Source organism: Saccopteryx leptura, chromosome 1 (genome assembly GCF_036850995.1).
Source record: "Saccopteryx leptura isolate mSacLep1 chromosome 1, mSacLep1_pri_phased_curated, whole genome shotgun sequence".
Taxonomy (NCBI): domain Eukaryota; kingdom Metazoa; phylum Chordata; class Mammalia; order Chiroptera; family Emballonuridae; genus Saccopteryx; species Saccopteryx leptura.
Window position 1 is genome coordinate 363,564,940 of NC_089503.1, and position 15,828 is coordinate 363,580,767.

The following is a 15,828-nucleotide window of genomic DNA, read 5'->3' on the forward strand; positions in this document are numbered from 1 at the left end:
CTTTGGCAAGCACCTTTCAATGTTCTTGCTGGAATTGAATCTGCCCTGTGGTTCTGATCACTTGACTAGAGTCTCAATTCCCTGCCTGAGCACAGCCCACCACCAGGCCCTGGGAGACCACACACTGTTCCTAAGACCAACACCCCCAGGCATAGCTAGCTCCTCCCCTACAGGAGGCAGATCACCCAAAAAACCACATCAACGTGATCAGACTTTAAGCGTCAGCAGTAACAAGATGCTCTTACTGCTGTATTCCCCACACCAAAGTGAACCCTCTTGGATACCAAAAGCAACCAGGAATAAGTCTGACTTTCACAGACTTACTTGATTAGCAACTTCCCACGTTCTCCTCACCTCATCCTCCTGGGCTAGCCAATCCCCATCCATCAGCTGGCCACCAATTCCCAGGGCACATCTCCCACAGTCACGCCTCTCCTTCTATCCTCGCTATCACCATTCCAGTCTGGGATCCTGTAACTTCTTATCTGAATATTGCACCAGTGCCCTAACAAATTCTCCAATGACAAGTTCCCCTGGTACCACCTCCACCGTCACACACTGATACAGAATTCATGTCAAATCTTTCATTCCTGGAAAGTTGACTATGTCAGAAAAGTAAACTGTGTATAAATACAAAAACACTGTGGGAAATGCACTCTGAAAAAAGTATATTCCTAGGAAACGCATACCTACAACTGGTTCTTCATCATCCTCATCACTTTTATACATGAGTATGAGTAGAGACAGGAAAAGAAAAAAACAGGTTTGGCAAGCAAATAACTAATCTCTTTCTGACTGACTTGGCAGAACTAAAATATGAAAATACTTCCTAAATTCCTCTTCACAGACTGTGGACTGAGGAGGCACTCATGAATTATTTAATGAGTGAATAGGAATATAAAAGTATAGGAAATACGACACTATTCCATTACTATCTCTAAATTGAGTCTTTAACCAGATTCTAAATTCATCCATTAACTTTTTGATTTAGTCCTAGACTTCTTTTATAAAAAACCCTTTTGACTAATAAACACTTTTCCCACTTGAGTCTCCTCCCTAAAATTTCCCCTACATTACTCGAATGTAAATGTAGTCTTCTGCCTAGTTATTCTCTCCATTCACTGTTATTATGATCTTGTATACAGCCATTTTTAAGCCTTCTTATTTATAAATACCTCCTATTCTCCTTTGTTTGGTGAAGCATTTTTAGCATTTATTTTTCAGTACAATTTTCTTCAGAGCTGCCTTGTAACAACCTTCTAGCTATAAATATTCACATATCTGCAATGAGCCTAGATTCCTGTTACAATAACGATTTACAATCTTTGGGCTCTAACAGCTTAGCAAGGATCTAGGCAGCTGCACACATGCCTGTCAAAAAAGGGAAATGCACTCTTTTCTTTCTTCAGCCAATAAAAAGTGGTTGGATAAATTCATGACTTTTGTCTTTGTTCTAAAGATTAATCAGTATTGCTTCCATAGTCTTAAGTCAGAGAGTTCTTCCTTTTCCTTACTCAACAGACAGAGCTGTTGAGTAACGCTTTTATTATACAATATTAATTATCATCTATTTATTTGTTCACGTCAACTAGAAGAGTATGTAAGCCCCTCATATCAAGAATCATGTCTCACAGCACTTCTATTCCACATCTCCTATGCAGAAAGTACTTAAGAAACATTACTTCACACGTTCCATAAATACTGTGCTGGATACTATGCTGAATGCCAGAAATAATCAAATATTTAACCGTCCAGTAAGCTAACTAGTAATAAATAAGGTAATCAAAGAACTTTGATAATTAAGAAGCAATGCTTCACCAGCTACTACATTCAGCTAATCAAGATCTATGGTTTCATTACCAGATTAGTGACAAACGTCTCCATGTGAGGCTGTTTTGTAAGAATATACAACTTCCTCTAATATTTTTTCACTTAAATACTGAAGATAAACTAGATTCTAACAAAAATCATACTGACAAGTTGTCACCATAACGACATTAGAAAAATAAACAACTTTGATCACCCAATCCTTTCTTTAAAACTCTCTTTAAAAAGGTTTCTTTTTATTTAATTAATATTTTATTTCTCTTATAAATTGTCATAGAACACTTCTCTCCCATTTTTCTCTTTTTAAGCATTGTCAATAAACGTACAAATCCCCAGAGAAAACTAGAAAGAAAAAAAAAACTATATAAATAGAGACAAGAAAATCTACCAGATACTGAATTCAAAACGCTGGTTATAAGGATGCTCAGTGAAGTTAGGGAAAGAATAAACTCAGTGAGAACATCAACAAAGAGAAAGGAAACATGATAAAAGGACATAGAAATCGTGAAAAACAAAAACCAGTAAGAGATGAGAACACAATAATTGAAATGACTATACTACAAGTAATCAAGAGGAGATTAAGTGAAACAGAGGATCAAATCAGCAATTTGGAAGACAAGGTAGCAGAAAACATCCAAATGGAATAGCAAAGAAAAAAATCATTTATTAATCCTTCGTAATGTGCAAAGTAGTATGGTAAGCATCGAGAATCCAAAGGTGAAAAAGAACCATCTATTCTTTTCAATCTCTGTTTCTCAATTGTCATAAAAATATTCACAATTCTTCAAATGAGTATTGTTTGTGATCTTCCTTTGTACAGAATATGGAAAGCGCCCTCTTATTCCCTACTCAAAGCTTATTTAGACTCTGAACTGAATTCAAAGGATGAACACCAGCTGCACCTCACCTTTGCCTCAGTGCATCTCCTACAGTACATCTTCTTACAACTTATTTCACACTTAACCTGGTGCTTCTAGACCCAGACCAAGTAATTTGCATAATTTACACATCAATGTATTTACAAGTACATTTGACCTTATGTTTAGTTATTTTCTAAGTTTCTTGTTGTTCGTTTTACCTTCCTACTCAGAACTTAAGCTTTCATGATATAGGAATTACATTAAGTGCGTCTCTATCCTTTGTAAGCCCTGATAACATGCTGAGTTATATAGTAGCTTCCCAATGAACATTAGCTGATTGGGACAAATACATGAATACCAAGATATATAGATAGCAGTTCATATCATGTCTACTACACAGTTTAGCAAGAGTCTCAACTACTGAGGAAGATTTGACCATTTTGATGATTGCTTTTTTTATTCACTCACATATCTTTTTTTACTTAACTGGTACAGCACAGTCCTTAAGTCTTACATTTCAGAAATTGGTACAACCCCCCCTTTCTATGTGAATATTAGTTTTCTATTTACCTGTATTCCCAGAAGGCATATAACCAAACATGAAACACAAACATAGCATCAGTATTGACACTTGAGTTATAATTTGTTCATTAGTCCTAATTTTCACTTTTTAATATTTACTATTGCAATCATTGTGTTTTATTGTAAGCTGCCTCAAATGTTTTGTGGAAACAAACAGGTTATAAATGAATATACCTACTATGAAAAAGATATACAACAACAACAACAAAAAAAAGATATACACCAAGTATTCATTTAAAAGTTCATCTTTTATCCACCAAAACATACTTCAATTCAAAACTTATTCTCGTCCATTTCTTCTTCTCTAAGTGTTTTGTCAGTCATCCATGTTCTTAAATTGTATAGTCTATCAAATATACTAAAAGACAAAACTTTCTGCCTATAGCATCACACAGTTTGAGTTTCACTGCTATTTTCTTTCATTTCTTTAAAATTACTTCTTTTGAGTGGCTCCTTATCATGGTCATGAGGCTGAACATGGTCTCTTTCTCTGTGCGCTAGACACCTATTTTTAGATATCAGATAGCAAAAAAGTTCATCAATGACATAAGCCATAAAGAGCAAACTTAAGTATTGAGGTTCTTTCACTAAGTTTATAAAGTGTTATCATATTTTAAAGAAATCAGAACATGCAACTCGCAGTTCTTATGTCACTCTATCCATTTCCCAGTAAACTATTAAGACCATTTAATACAAGATAAAACCACTTTCCCTTTCCTTAGGTTATATAAATTCTATAGCCTTATGTCTTTGTTTTTCTATTTCTATTCCTTTTACTTCACAAACTTATTCTCCATGTATTTATTTCTCCCTAATACAGTATTCCCCCATGTATAAGATGATCCCATGTATAAGATGCACCTTAATTTGGGGGCCCGAAATTTGAAAAAACATGTATTACATAAAGTTATTGAACTCAAGTTTTAGTCATCATAAAATTCGTACAATTCCTCATCACTGTCAAAACTCCCATCCATTAACTTGTCCTCATTTGTGTCTGATGACCAGTCACTGTCTTCAACAATGAGTGCAAAACAAGTGTGAAAAAGCAGGAAATGCAACTAAAAAAATCTACAACCACTGTATAAGAGGCACCCAGTTTTTAGACCCCAAATTTGAGGTGAGGGATGCATCTTATACATGGGGAAATACGGTACTTCTGTTGTGTAACTCTTCAAATGACTAGTCTAAAAGTCTTCAAAGCCCTGGCCAGGTGCTCAGTTGGTTAGAGTGTCATCCTGATACACTTACGTTGAGGGTTTGATCCTGGGTCAGAGTACATACAAGTATCAACCAATGAATGTATAAATAAGTGGAACAACAAATAGATGCTGCGCTTTCTCTCTTCTCTCTCTCTCTCTCTTTCTCTCTCTCTCTCTCTCTCTGAAATCAATCAATCAATAAAAATGCAAATATTCTAGAGAGTTTTTAAAATACATCCCAAGTAATTAAAGAAACGGAACTTTAAGCATTAAGATACTACTTTTTTAACTATCATATTAGCCAAGACTTTGAATTGTAAAATCCTATACTTTTGAAGAAGAGTTGATACAAATATTTTTGTATACTGCTTGAGGCAGTACACAAACTGAAGTAAATATATAGAAAATCAGTTTTGTAAATACATCAAAGCATCAAAAAATAAATACTTAGACTTTTTGATGGAATAATTTAATTTCTAAAGATCTTAAAGATATCAGAAGTAAAAACAAAGGCTGACATAAAAATTTACATACAAATTAGAAACAAAATTCCAATGAGATAGATAAGTAAATTATTGTAACCACAAAATAGAGTACACAGTCATTAAAAACACTTTGTATATAAAGTATATATTTTGAGAAAATGCTCAGGAAATGTTGAGAAATCAACAGATTTCAAATGTTAAATATTATCAATATTATAAACTATAAAAACTTTTTGGTTTTCATACATTTCTCCACTTTCCATATTTTATAAAATTTTCTATGAAAAGTTTTACTGTCCTAATATAATTAGCATATCTAAGTCAGTTTTTTACCTATACACAAAAAAAATCTTAATATTTAAAATATTAATTTTTAATTATAAAATACTAAACCAGTTTGTAATACAAACTTAGTTAATATCTATTTTAAGGGAAAAGAGGAGAGAAAAAGTTGAAGATAATTTATAACATCCCATATATAATATAATTAAATTGTATGTTTTTTACTATACTGTATATAAACTGCATACAAAAGGAAACATTTCCCAATTCATTTTATAAAACCAGCATTAACCTAATATCAAAATCAGACAGATATCACATTTAAAAAAAAACTCTAAATCAATATTCCTCGTGAGCAATAAAGCAAACATTCAGCAATTTAATAAAGAAGATAATATACTTTGATATAGTAGGTTTATCCCAGAAATGCAAAAGCGATTTAATATTTTTAAATAACTACATTAAGAGATTAAACAAATATTTCTAAACCAAATGGTCATATCAATAAATGAATAAATGTTCAAATCATTAGATAAATTCAACATCCCTTCATAATAACCCCGCCCAGTACAAAATAGGCAAATTGAAAACAAAAGAAAGCTTCCTTAATGTGATCAAAGGACATCTATGAAAACTCGACAACTAATCCCTATTTAACAGCACAAGACTAAGGGTGTCCCCAAGAGCAGCAATAAGGCAAGGATGCCCACTCTAGTCTCTTCTACTTAACCTGTACTAGAACTCCTGGCCAGTATAATAGACAAGAATATAAAGGGCATACAGGTTGGAAGTAAAGAAGTAAAACTGTTTTTACCTCTACACGGCATCTATGTAGAAAATACTAAAGAATCTACCAAGAGACTACTAAAATTTATAAGCTAATTTAGTAAGATTGCATATTTAAAGATTCTATCTCTATATACTAGCAACAAAAATCCTGACAATGTAAATAAAAATCAATGCTATTTATTAAAGCATCAAAAACATAAAAGAAATAAAGGAAAAAAAATATTTGAAAACTTTCTACAATTAAAGCTGTGAAACATTGCCGAGAGATATTTTACAAGACCTCAATAATGGGATATAGACCATGTTTGTGGATTATATGACTAAATACTGTTATAATAGCAACTGTCTCCAAATTGATCTATGGATTCAAAGCAATCCCAGTTAAAATTCTGACAGACTTCTTTGTAGAAATAAATCACCAAGCTGATTCTGAAATATACATGGAAATACAAAGACTCAGATGAGCCAAAACAATTTTGAAAAAGGATCAAAACTGAAACAAGCGACCTGATTTCAAAAGTTATTATAAAGCTACAGTACCAAAAGAAAGTGATGTTGTTATAAGGACAGACATATGCACCAACAGAACAAAATAAAATATAGCAATATACCAATGCTTATATGACAAAATCATTTTCAACAGGTGCCTAGGTAATCTAATAGGGAAAAGATAATCTTTTCTGCTAGTAGCACTGAAACAACTGGAAATCAATACAGAAAAAAATAAATGTTGACCTTTACCTTACACATTATCTTAAAATTAACTCAAAATGGATTATACAGCTAAGAAAGAGATAAAACCATAATATAGGAGAGATTCTTTAGGCTCCTGAGTTAAGCAAATATTTCTTAGAAAATGAACCATAAAAAAATTGGCTTAATCAAAACTTAAAACTTTTGCTCTTCAAAAGATATCAATAAAACAATAAAAGGGCAAGTCCAGATGGAAGAGAATATTTATAACACACACACCTAAACATGTAAACACACATTCATATATATGTATGTTTTGTGAGTTCTATTATAATCTTCAAATAAGTTGTTTTACATTTGTGTGTGTGTGTGTGTGTGTGTGTGTATATGGATGGGTGTGTGTATGAAAATGTATAAACACACAAACAAATATATAACACTTAAGTAAGAATATATATAGAACTCATAAAACCCAATAACAAGAACACAAACAACCCAGTTTTTTAAACTGGAAAAGGACACTTTATCAATGAAGATATATGAATCACAAATAAGGACTGAAAAGATGTTCAACATCTTCACTCATTTTGGAAATGGAAATTAAAAGCACAATGGGATGTCATCATACATCTATGAAAATGGTTAAAATGTACAACTCTAAAAGAGTGAGTCTTAAAAGTTCTAATCATAAAAAAAATCTGTAACTATGTGTGATGAAAAATGTTAATGAGAAATTTTGGTGATCACTTTACAATATACATAAATACTGAATCATTATGTTATATATCTGAAGCTAATATGTTATACATCAATTTTATCTCATTTAAAAAAAATAAAAATCAATAAAACTCTAACAATACCAACTTCTGGCAAGGTTGCAGAGTAACTGTAACTCATACACTACCAATGGGAATGCCAAAGGATCTAGCCACTTCCAAAACAGTTTGGAAGTTTCTCACAAAATTAAACATACTTTATACATACTTAACATATAACCCAGCAAATCCCATACGTGTTTATCCAAATGCTCACAGCAGTTTTATTCACAGTAGCCAAAAACTAGAAACTATCTAAATGGCCTTCAAGGGGGGATTGAATAAATATTGGTGCTTTCATACAACAGAATACTATACAACAATAAAAAATAACAAACTAGCAATATATAAAGTGACATACTGAAACTACCAGGCAGGTTTTTAAAAAGCCAAACACAGAAGAATAAATACTGTATGATGCAATCTATATGAAATTCTAAAATGACAAAATGATCATGACAGAAAGCAAATGAGTGTGCCAGGGGTGGTAGGAGGGATTATCTACTAAAGGCACAGGAGAATTTGGGGGAGGGGGAGAAAGGAAATGTTACATCTCTTGATTGTGGTGATGGTTACACCACCACACATATATGTCAAAACTCATCCAACTGTACACTTAAAATTGGTGAATTTTATGTATGAATCTATACCTCAATAAAGGTAATTTAAAAATTCAAACCTGATACTAATAAAAACTATAGTCCTAATCACATCATTAAAAACTGAGAAACAATTATTAAAAAGAAAAAATAGATCTCATAAACATTAAAAAATAATCTGCATATATTACTTATCAAAGTATAATGTGGCTATTATATAATTCTAATCCTCACTAAACTATCTTCCAAGAATATGCTGCTAATTTGTACAAGTGAAAAAATACCTATACTCATACTTCAAATAGTTTCTATTCTCTTGATGATTTCTGTTTGATAGTCAAGTATGTCTGATCCTTAAGATTGTGAAACCAGGACTAAGGAATTCTTAAATGAACTGGGGCCCCGCTGCTGAATAAAAGGCCCTATTGTGAATCGTTTCTTAACAAAATGTCAGTTTCAATGCCTCAGATGCCAAAGGTGGCCATAAGGAGAAATACTAAGCACAGTTAAAGCAAACAAATTAATAAGGGCAAAGAAGAAAACTGGCATTGTTCCTTTAGAAACACACACACACCCCTACCTCTGGGAATAGGAGTTTTAACAATTTCCAGAGATGACCTAGAAAGAGAAATAGCCTTGCAATGCACATAAGGATAGAACAGTTTTTCATTAACAAAGCTCACAAGACCTTGAGGGTATTATGCTAAATGAAATAAGTCAGACAAAGAGAAAGAGAAATACCGTATCACTTCATATACGGCGAATCAAAAACACAAAACCAACGAACAAACAGAACAAAACTCATAGATACAGAGAATAGACTGGCGGTTGTCAAAGAGGAGAGAGGCTGGGTGAGGACGAGATGGGTGAACAGGGTGAAAGGCTCCAGTTATTAAATAGTAAATAAGTCTTGGGATATAAAATAGAACATGGTGACTACAGTTAATAATACCATAAATGTATATTTGAAAGTTGCTAAAGAGTAAATCTCAAAAATTCTTATCACAAGAAAAAAGTTTTGTAACTTTATATGTGACTCGACTTACTGCAGTGATCATTTCACAATATATATTGAATACAAATATTGAATTATTATGTTGTACACCTGAACTGAATACAATGATATATCTCAAGTCTACTTCAGTTTTTTTAAAGTCTCTTAAGATTTTTTTTTTAAAAAGAGCTTACATTAGGAGCAACAAGGGTATAATTTATCCTAATTCTTAAAGTGTTCTCTACCAAAAGTAAAACATAAGCAACAGTTGGAAATGCCTTTAGTGAAGAATTACATATTTCAATAAAAATAGACACTATATGAACTGAAGAGAAAGCTTGTCAATTAGGACTAAGCTCCTTTAAAATGAAACTACCTGTTATTTCCAAGATGTATCTTCCCACAAGTTGCTAATCTTTATTAATATAATATTGGGACAAACTAGCAGAGAGTCGAGCTAGTTTTCAAGGGGAAAGGTTTAAAAATAAAATTGGAGAATGTATACAAATATGTTCGTGTGCTTACACAGTGAACCATGGAATCACATCCAAAACATACTTAAGAATTAAGTCTAAAATGTGCTGAAGTATTCTAGAAACATAACAATGAACCAAGAATACAGCTGAATAGTTTGACACTATAATATGTAATCTTAAAAATTCCATAATCAAATCATGTTTTTTAAAGGATACTCTATTCTATTTAACTGATTTTTATTCCTAAATAAAACAATAGGCTTAAGTATATGACCTTTTCAGAACTTAAGAACTTATTGAGGCAAAATAAATGTCAAATTGTTGGCTAGTGAAATAATAAACACCACTCACAGATTTTTTTTTAATTCATTCATGCATTATGTACTTTTAGCAATGGTACATGCAGAAATTACAAGTTGAACTAGAGGAACCATAAATTATATCTGACCACAAAAATACTACAAAAGTGAAAAGTCGTGATCAAGCAACAAAAATGATAACTGTACTTGGTTGCCAGAAATGGAAACGGGGCCCACATGGGTTTCCACCGCGACCAGGTCAGTCCTGGCAGCTTTACTCGTGGGACGTTGACCTCCCACGAAAAGTGGAATCAGGTACACTCTCCCCATGTATGAAATGGCAGTGTTTTCAAAAGTCAATTAATTACATCTTCAGTAATGTAAAATACAGTGTAGATCATTTCTTCTACCTTTATACTTTTATAAAGGTGCAATATGTTCTAATTTGTCAATTTACTCCACATCCTTAACTTACACTCTAATAGTATTTATTATACAATATTGTCTGCAATGTCACATCTTGTTTATCTAAATAGCATACTTTATTGGGCCAAATTTAAAACTGTTAAGAAACTGTGGTCATGCTTCCCCCTAGGACAGCTCTTACTATAATTCTTTATATTTATTAAGATATTGTTATATGATTAATGAGACATTTATTGATATCTATTATATAATATAGCATATATTAATATTTCTCTCAAGGCAATTTCAAGAAATAGTTGAGGAAACTGGAAGGTGAACATCCAGGTAACATCTGCCAAGCATCTGCTATATGGCAAATACTATACAGGGGGTTCTCGGGTTACAACAGTCTCGAAATAAAACGTGTAGAGTTTACAAATTCACTATCATAAAATTTTCAAAAAATTGAGCCATGAGTGTTTCGGCTTACACCGTTAGAATCATGCTTACAGAATATGTGGGTGAACGAGTTTGTACATGGAAAAACACACAGTATTTTTTTCCTGTGCCTTAGTTGTGTTTTTATGTTCTAGATTATGATTTACAACTGTGTTAGGATAGGTAAGTGACTTAGGCTAGGGTGTGTTTTAATTTACACCAAAATTTGGGTAAATTTTACACAAAAATTTGGTTCCTACTGTCGTAGGAACGGAATTGTGTCATAACCCGAGGACTCCCCGGATGCTAGGAAGCAGCACGGACATAAAGACAATGATGGAAAGGTAAAATACAGGACGGGCATGTAAACTAAAGCAACAGGGTTCCAAAATAAAATACAGTAGGATACAAAGCCCAACAGCAACTCCTTAAACTTACACTGTACATTTCTTTCTGTATTTCTCACATTATTTTCATTAAGTTATACTACTCATTTTACTGAACTCAAAACTAAGTGTTATTCACTAATAAGTTCCTCCCCACATCACCTTCCCACCTCTTCATGCCTTGCCTTGCTTTATCACTAAGAGAAGTAAAAAAAGATACAAGAAAAAGAGAAGAAACACACAACTAGAAATATGGCTGAAGAGTTAAATGGAACTGAAAGAGAAAAGTGCAGTTCCAAAGAATATATTAGACTCATATTGAGGGAAGGGAATTCAGTTTTATTTTATAGAGGATAGATGGTCTAAGTACTATTCATTCATAGACATTATACTCCAAAAAAAATAAACTCACCATCTCGAAGAGATATCTCCCATGTTCATTAGCCAAAATACAGAAACAACCTAAATGTCTACTGACAAATGAATGAATTTATATATAAACTCATAACATATCAAACATATATATGTGTGTGTGTATATATATTATGTATACACACATAGAAATATTATTCAACCTTTAATAAAAAGAGGTAAATCCTGCAATTTGCAACAACAGGGATAAATTTTGAGGGTACTATGCTAAGTGAAATAAGCCAGACCAGTAAGACAAATATTGCATGATCTCACATGTGAAATTAAAAAAAAAGTCAGCCAGCCATATTCATAGTAACAGAGAGTGAAATGGTTGTTACCAGAAACTGAGGAGTTGGGGGGAAAGGAAAGATGAAAAGAGAGAAGATAGAATGGTGGTTGCCAAGGGCTGGCTGGGGAAGAAAAATTGGGAATTATTTTTTTTAACAATACAGTTTCAGTTTTGCAAGATGATGAGAATTCTGTAGATGGATGGTGGTAATGGTTGCACAAAAATATGGATGTACTTAATACCACCACACTATACACTTAAAACTGGTTAAGACACTAAATTTTGTTATGTGTATTTAACCACAATAATAAATTTGGGGGGCAAATATGGATGAGAGAAGCTAAGACACAAGACATTGAGTTGAAAGATCATGGAGGACAGGAGTGATGATAAGAAGAGGAATATATGTGATATAAGACAGAGGGGTGAGTGAGTTGTAGAATGAGTAGAAAAAGTGAAAATGAGGATACAAAGAGTTTAACTGAGACAGAAGATTTGAATAGTAAGAATATCTACTAAAGTGCCTGAATCCAAGATTAAGTTGGGATAAAACACATATTTTGTCACCAAAAGAAAAATCCACAGACATTACAAAGTTCTAAAACAACAATAAATTAAGGCACCTCATCAGTCAGTGGAGCCACCTAGCATGACACAACCTTGAAGGAAGAAACTTATTTTTTAAAGAATATACCTACTGGATAATTTATACAGACAAGGGCTACCTTGTCACCTGCCAGGCACCCAAGCCCAACAGAGTGGATAACAATAATAACTTTGCATTTGTTCCAACGTCTTCCATTGTCTCCAGACTTCTCCTTTACACAGGTGCACAAACTCAGACGGCTCTAAGTCTTATGGGGTCTTTTTCGATTTTCCCTTACCACCTTCTCCAGCCTTACTTGATAACTCGAGACATAAGAGCAGGAGAGACCCGAGACGATCCATTCCCAAGAGTATCTGGACAGTGACCTCCCCTCACTTCATCACTCAGGAGAGTAATCAATCTGGATTTAGTGATCCAAGTGATAAAGAGAACGTCAATCTGATCATTTCAAAAACACCTGCTATAAACAAACAAACAAACAAGGTAGACTGGCTAATAACTCCTTTCTGAGCCCTTAATACATACAAGTCTCACATGGATTCAACACATTCTTGATTTTAGGTTTTATGTCAACCCAGTTTCTCTCAAAAATAAATTGCAAGCTCCTTTTCCCCCAAAGCCTATCCTTTCTTCACTTCTTGCTTGAAGATCACCAGCCCCTTCAGCTGATGATAAAGGTATGTTCCATTAACTCATCAGCAGTATTGCCACCTCCTGGTACTACTATGCACTATGGTATACAGCTCATGCCCAGCGGGTACACATGAAGAAAGGACTCTTCCGACCCACCTGCATGTAAGTGCATTTCATCTCACCTAAACTCAAGACAGCTCATCATCCTGTGACAAACACACAGGCTGGCTCCTCAATCACCTAATCCCTTGCCAGCCTCTACCAAAAGTGGCTGAAGAAATAAAATATCTGCTCTCCCACACAAAGCCGGCGATGAGAGGCCAATTCCATCCGGGCAAAGAGAAATATGTGGTGTTCCGCTAGAAAAGAGTAATAAGGGAGAACAGTTCTGAGAAAGCACCTGCTCCCCATGAAGAGGAGCAGAGGCAGCTGATCTTCCTACAGAAGGCACGGGGACTGGAGCCAACCAGCCCGCCCACTGCCACCCCGACACGCCCAGGACGGCAGGCAGGAGGGCATCTGAGAGACTCGCCCTGATGCTGAGCCACTGCAGTATGGTGAGCTAACAGCGAGCTCAGGATGGGTCAGGAAAATAACCCCTTACTTTAGTTAAAGATCTTAAACTACTTGTTTACGCCATTTCTAACTGATAAAGTCCCCAATTCTACATTGGCTGTGGAGTAAGAGGTTGATTAACGTATTCATGCTCATCAACACTGATTCGGAAAGAAAAAAAGGAACTGTATCTGTGCTACTTCCAATAAAGAGGCAGACATCAGTCAGGATCACAAGCAGAAAAACCATGGATTCAATCCACCGGACTAGAATTCTGGCTCTACAACTAGTACCGTGATCTCAGATAAGCCCAGCGGTGGGAATCAAATAATTTAACAACTGGTTCTCTGCCCCCATGACCGTTATAAGTATAAAAAAACAATATACATACCGAAAGGTAGTTTGTTATTTCATGCATTTAATACTTAAATAAAAACAATAAAAGAGGAACACGCCCTGGCTGGTTGGCTCAGTGGTAGACTGTCGGCCTGGTGTGCAGAAGTCCTGGGTTCGATTCCCGGCCAGGGCACACAGGAGAAGCACCCATCTGCTTCTCCACCCCTCCCCCTCTCCTTCCTCTCTGTTTCTCTCTTCCCCTCCCACAGCCAAGGCTCCATTGGAGCAAAGATGGCCCGGGTGCTGGGGATGGCTCCATGGCCTCTGCCTCAGGCGCTAGAGTGGCTCTGGTCCCAACAGAGCAACGCCCCAGATGGGCAGAGCATCGCCCCCTGGTGGGCATGCCAGGTGGATCCCGGTCAGGCACATGCAGCAGTCTGTCTGACTGCCTCCCCATTTCCAGCTTCAGGAAAATACAAAAAAAAAAAAAAAAAAACTAGATTATAAGAAAAAGTTTTAAAATATTAATGAAAAGGTATCAAATAATGCCTGACAAAAAACAATAAAACTGTTATTTAAGATGTTTCCATATTGCTTCTTCATTAGCACCCTCACTTGCCATTTTTTTCACCTATGGACAGAATGAACATGACTACGGGTGCTTAGCATATGCTGTTGCGCAGATGAACGTTAAAAAAGAGTAAGGAATATAAATTTGTAATTTCCATATTGAGCAGCTGCCCAGACACCCACCTTAGAGAGAGCCCTGATTACAAGTGTCATTTTACCAACCGGTTCACCAAACTAAAAAGAAAATTATGGTAGGCATTGGTTCTGCCGAACTGGTGCGAACAGGCTGAATCCCACCACTGGTTAAGACTCAGTTTCCTCATCTGCAAAAATCACATTGCTAACCATCTCATAATACTAGAGACAGGACAGAATTGACAATGCATATATAAATTTAATAGCGGCTGCTTACAAGTTAAATGCTTTACAAAAATTAGAAACCTGCCTCCATCACCACTACCCCAACCACCATCATCCAACAAGCCAAGTCTCTGACTAAAATTGGTCAAGTTCAGAGCTTCTTGACCTAAGAATGACTCAGTGTCACATGAAACTGAGGGAACAATATACACTTTTACATGGACAAAGAGAGAGAGTGTGTGTGTGTGTGTCTGTGTGTATTTGTGTGCATGTGCTGCCGCAGACCTAACCCACAGTATGTAGTTGATATATATTTGCTGAAGAAAAAAATTCCTCAGTGTTAAGAAATGATAGTAGAAACACAAAACATTGAAGCTATCGAGGTAAAAAAGTTATTTCTATGACTTTCAATATGTTTTTATTCCAGCCATCCTCAAAAAGTAAAGACAATTTTCTTCTTAATATTATAAAGAAAACTCAAAAGTAGTCCAAAGGATTAATGAAAATGTACTTAACAAAGATTTAAGCTACTTGGGAGAAAAGACTATAAATGCAAATTGTTATTCTCTCTCTTTGGGATTATAGCTGCCTTGCCAAGATCCAAAGCCATGAGTTTATTTTTCCCTCAGAGATTGAACATTACTTCATCTTCTCTCTATTATTTTAGCTTTAATAGTCAATGGGACAGCTGTGGAATTTTTGATGGCATGGTTATAGAAGATAGCGTTTTGGCTCCCAATCTTGCTTGGTATTCTTCTGCTTTCCAATTTGTGAGGAAGAAATCTGTCTTCGGTATCTTCTTCCGGTTTTAGTTCTCCGTTTTCTAGATCATTACCCCATTTGCGCCTCAATTTACTAAGCTCATTGGCACTGTTCACCTAACTTTTTTGCAACTCAACAAATGTAATTTGTATATGGGCAAAATCATAGTT

The 15,828-nt window shown here is 34.8% G+C and overlaps 1 protein-coding gene across 3 annotated transcripts in view; it reads right to left on the reverse strand.

Annotated features, from left to right (window-relative positions):
- The window catches only part of PRIM2 (DNA primase subunit 2), a 301,521-nt gene that overhangs the window by 209,884 nt on the left and 75,809 nt on the right, over nucleotides 1-15,828 (reverse strand). Inside the window, exon 8 of one of the 3 annotated variants that reach the window (XM_066361375.1) lies at nucleotides 3,655-3,774. The exons of the other annotated variants lie outside the window; for them this stretch is intronic. Within the exon in view, the coding sequence (XP_066217472.1) occupies nucleotides 3,733-3,774 (42 nt within the window). The 3' untranslated portion in view covers nucleotides 3,655-3,732. Of the gene's footprint in view, nucleotides 1-3,654; nucleotides 3,775-15,828 lie in introns of those variants that run through there. 3 annotated transcript variants of the gene reach the window in all.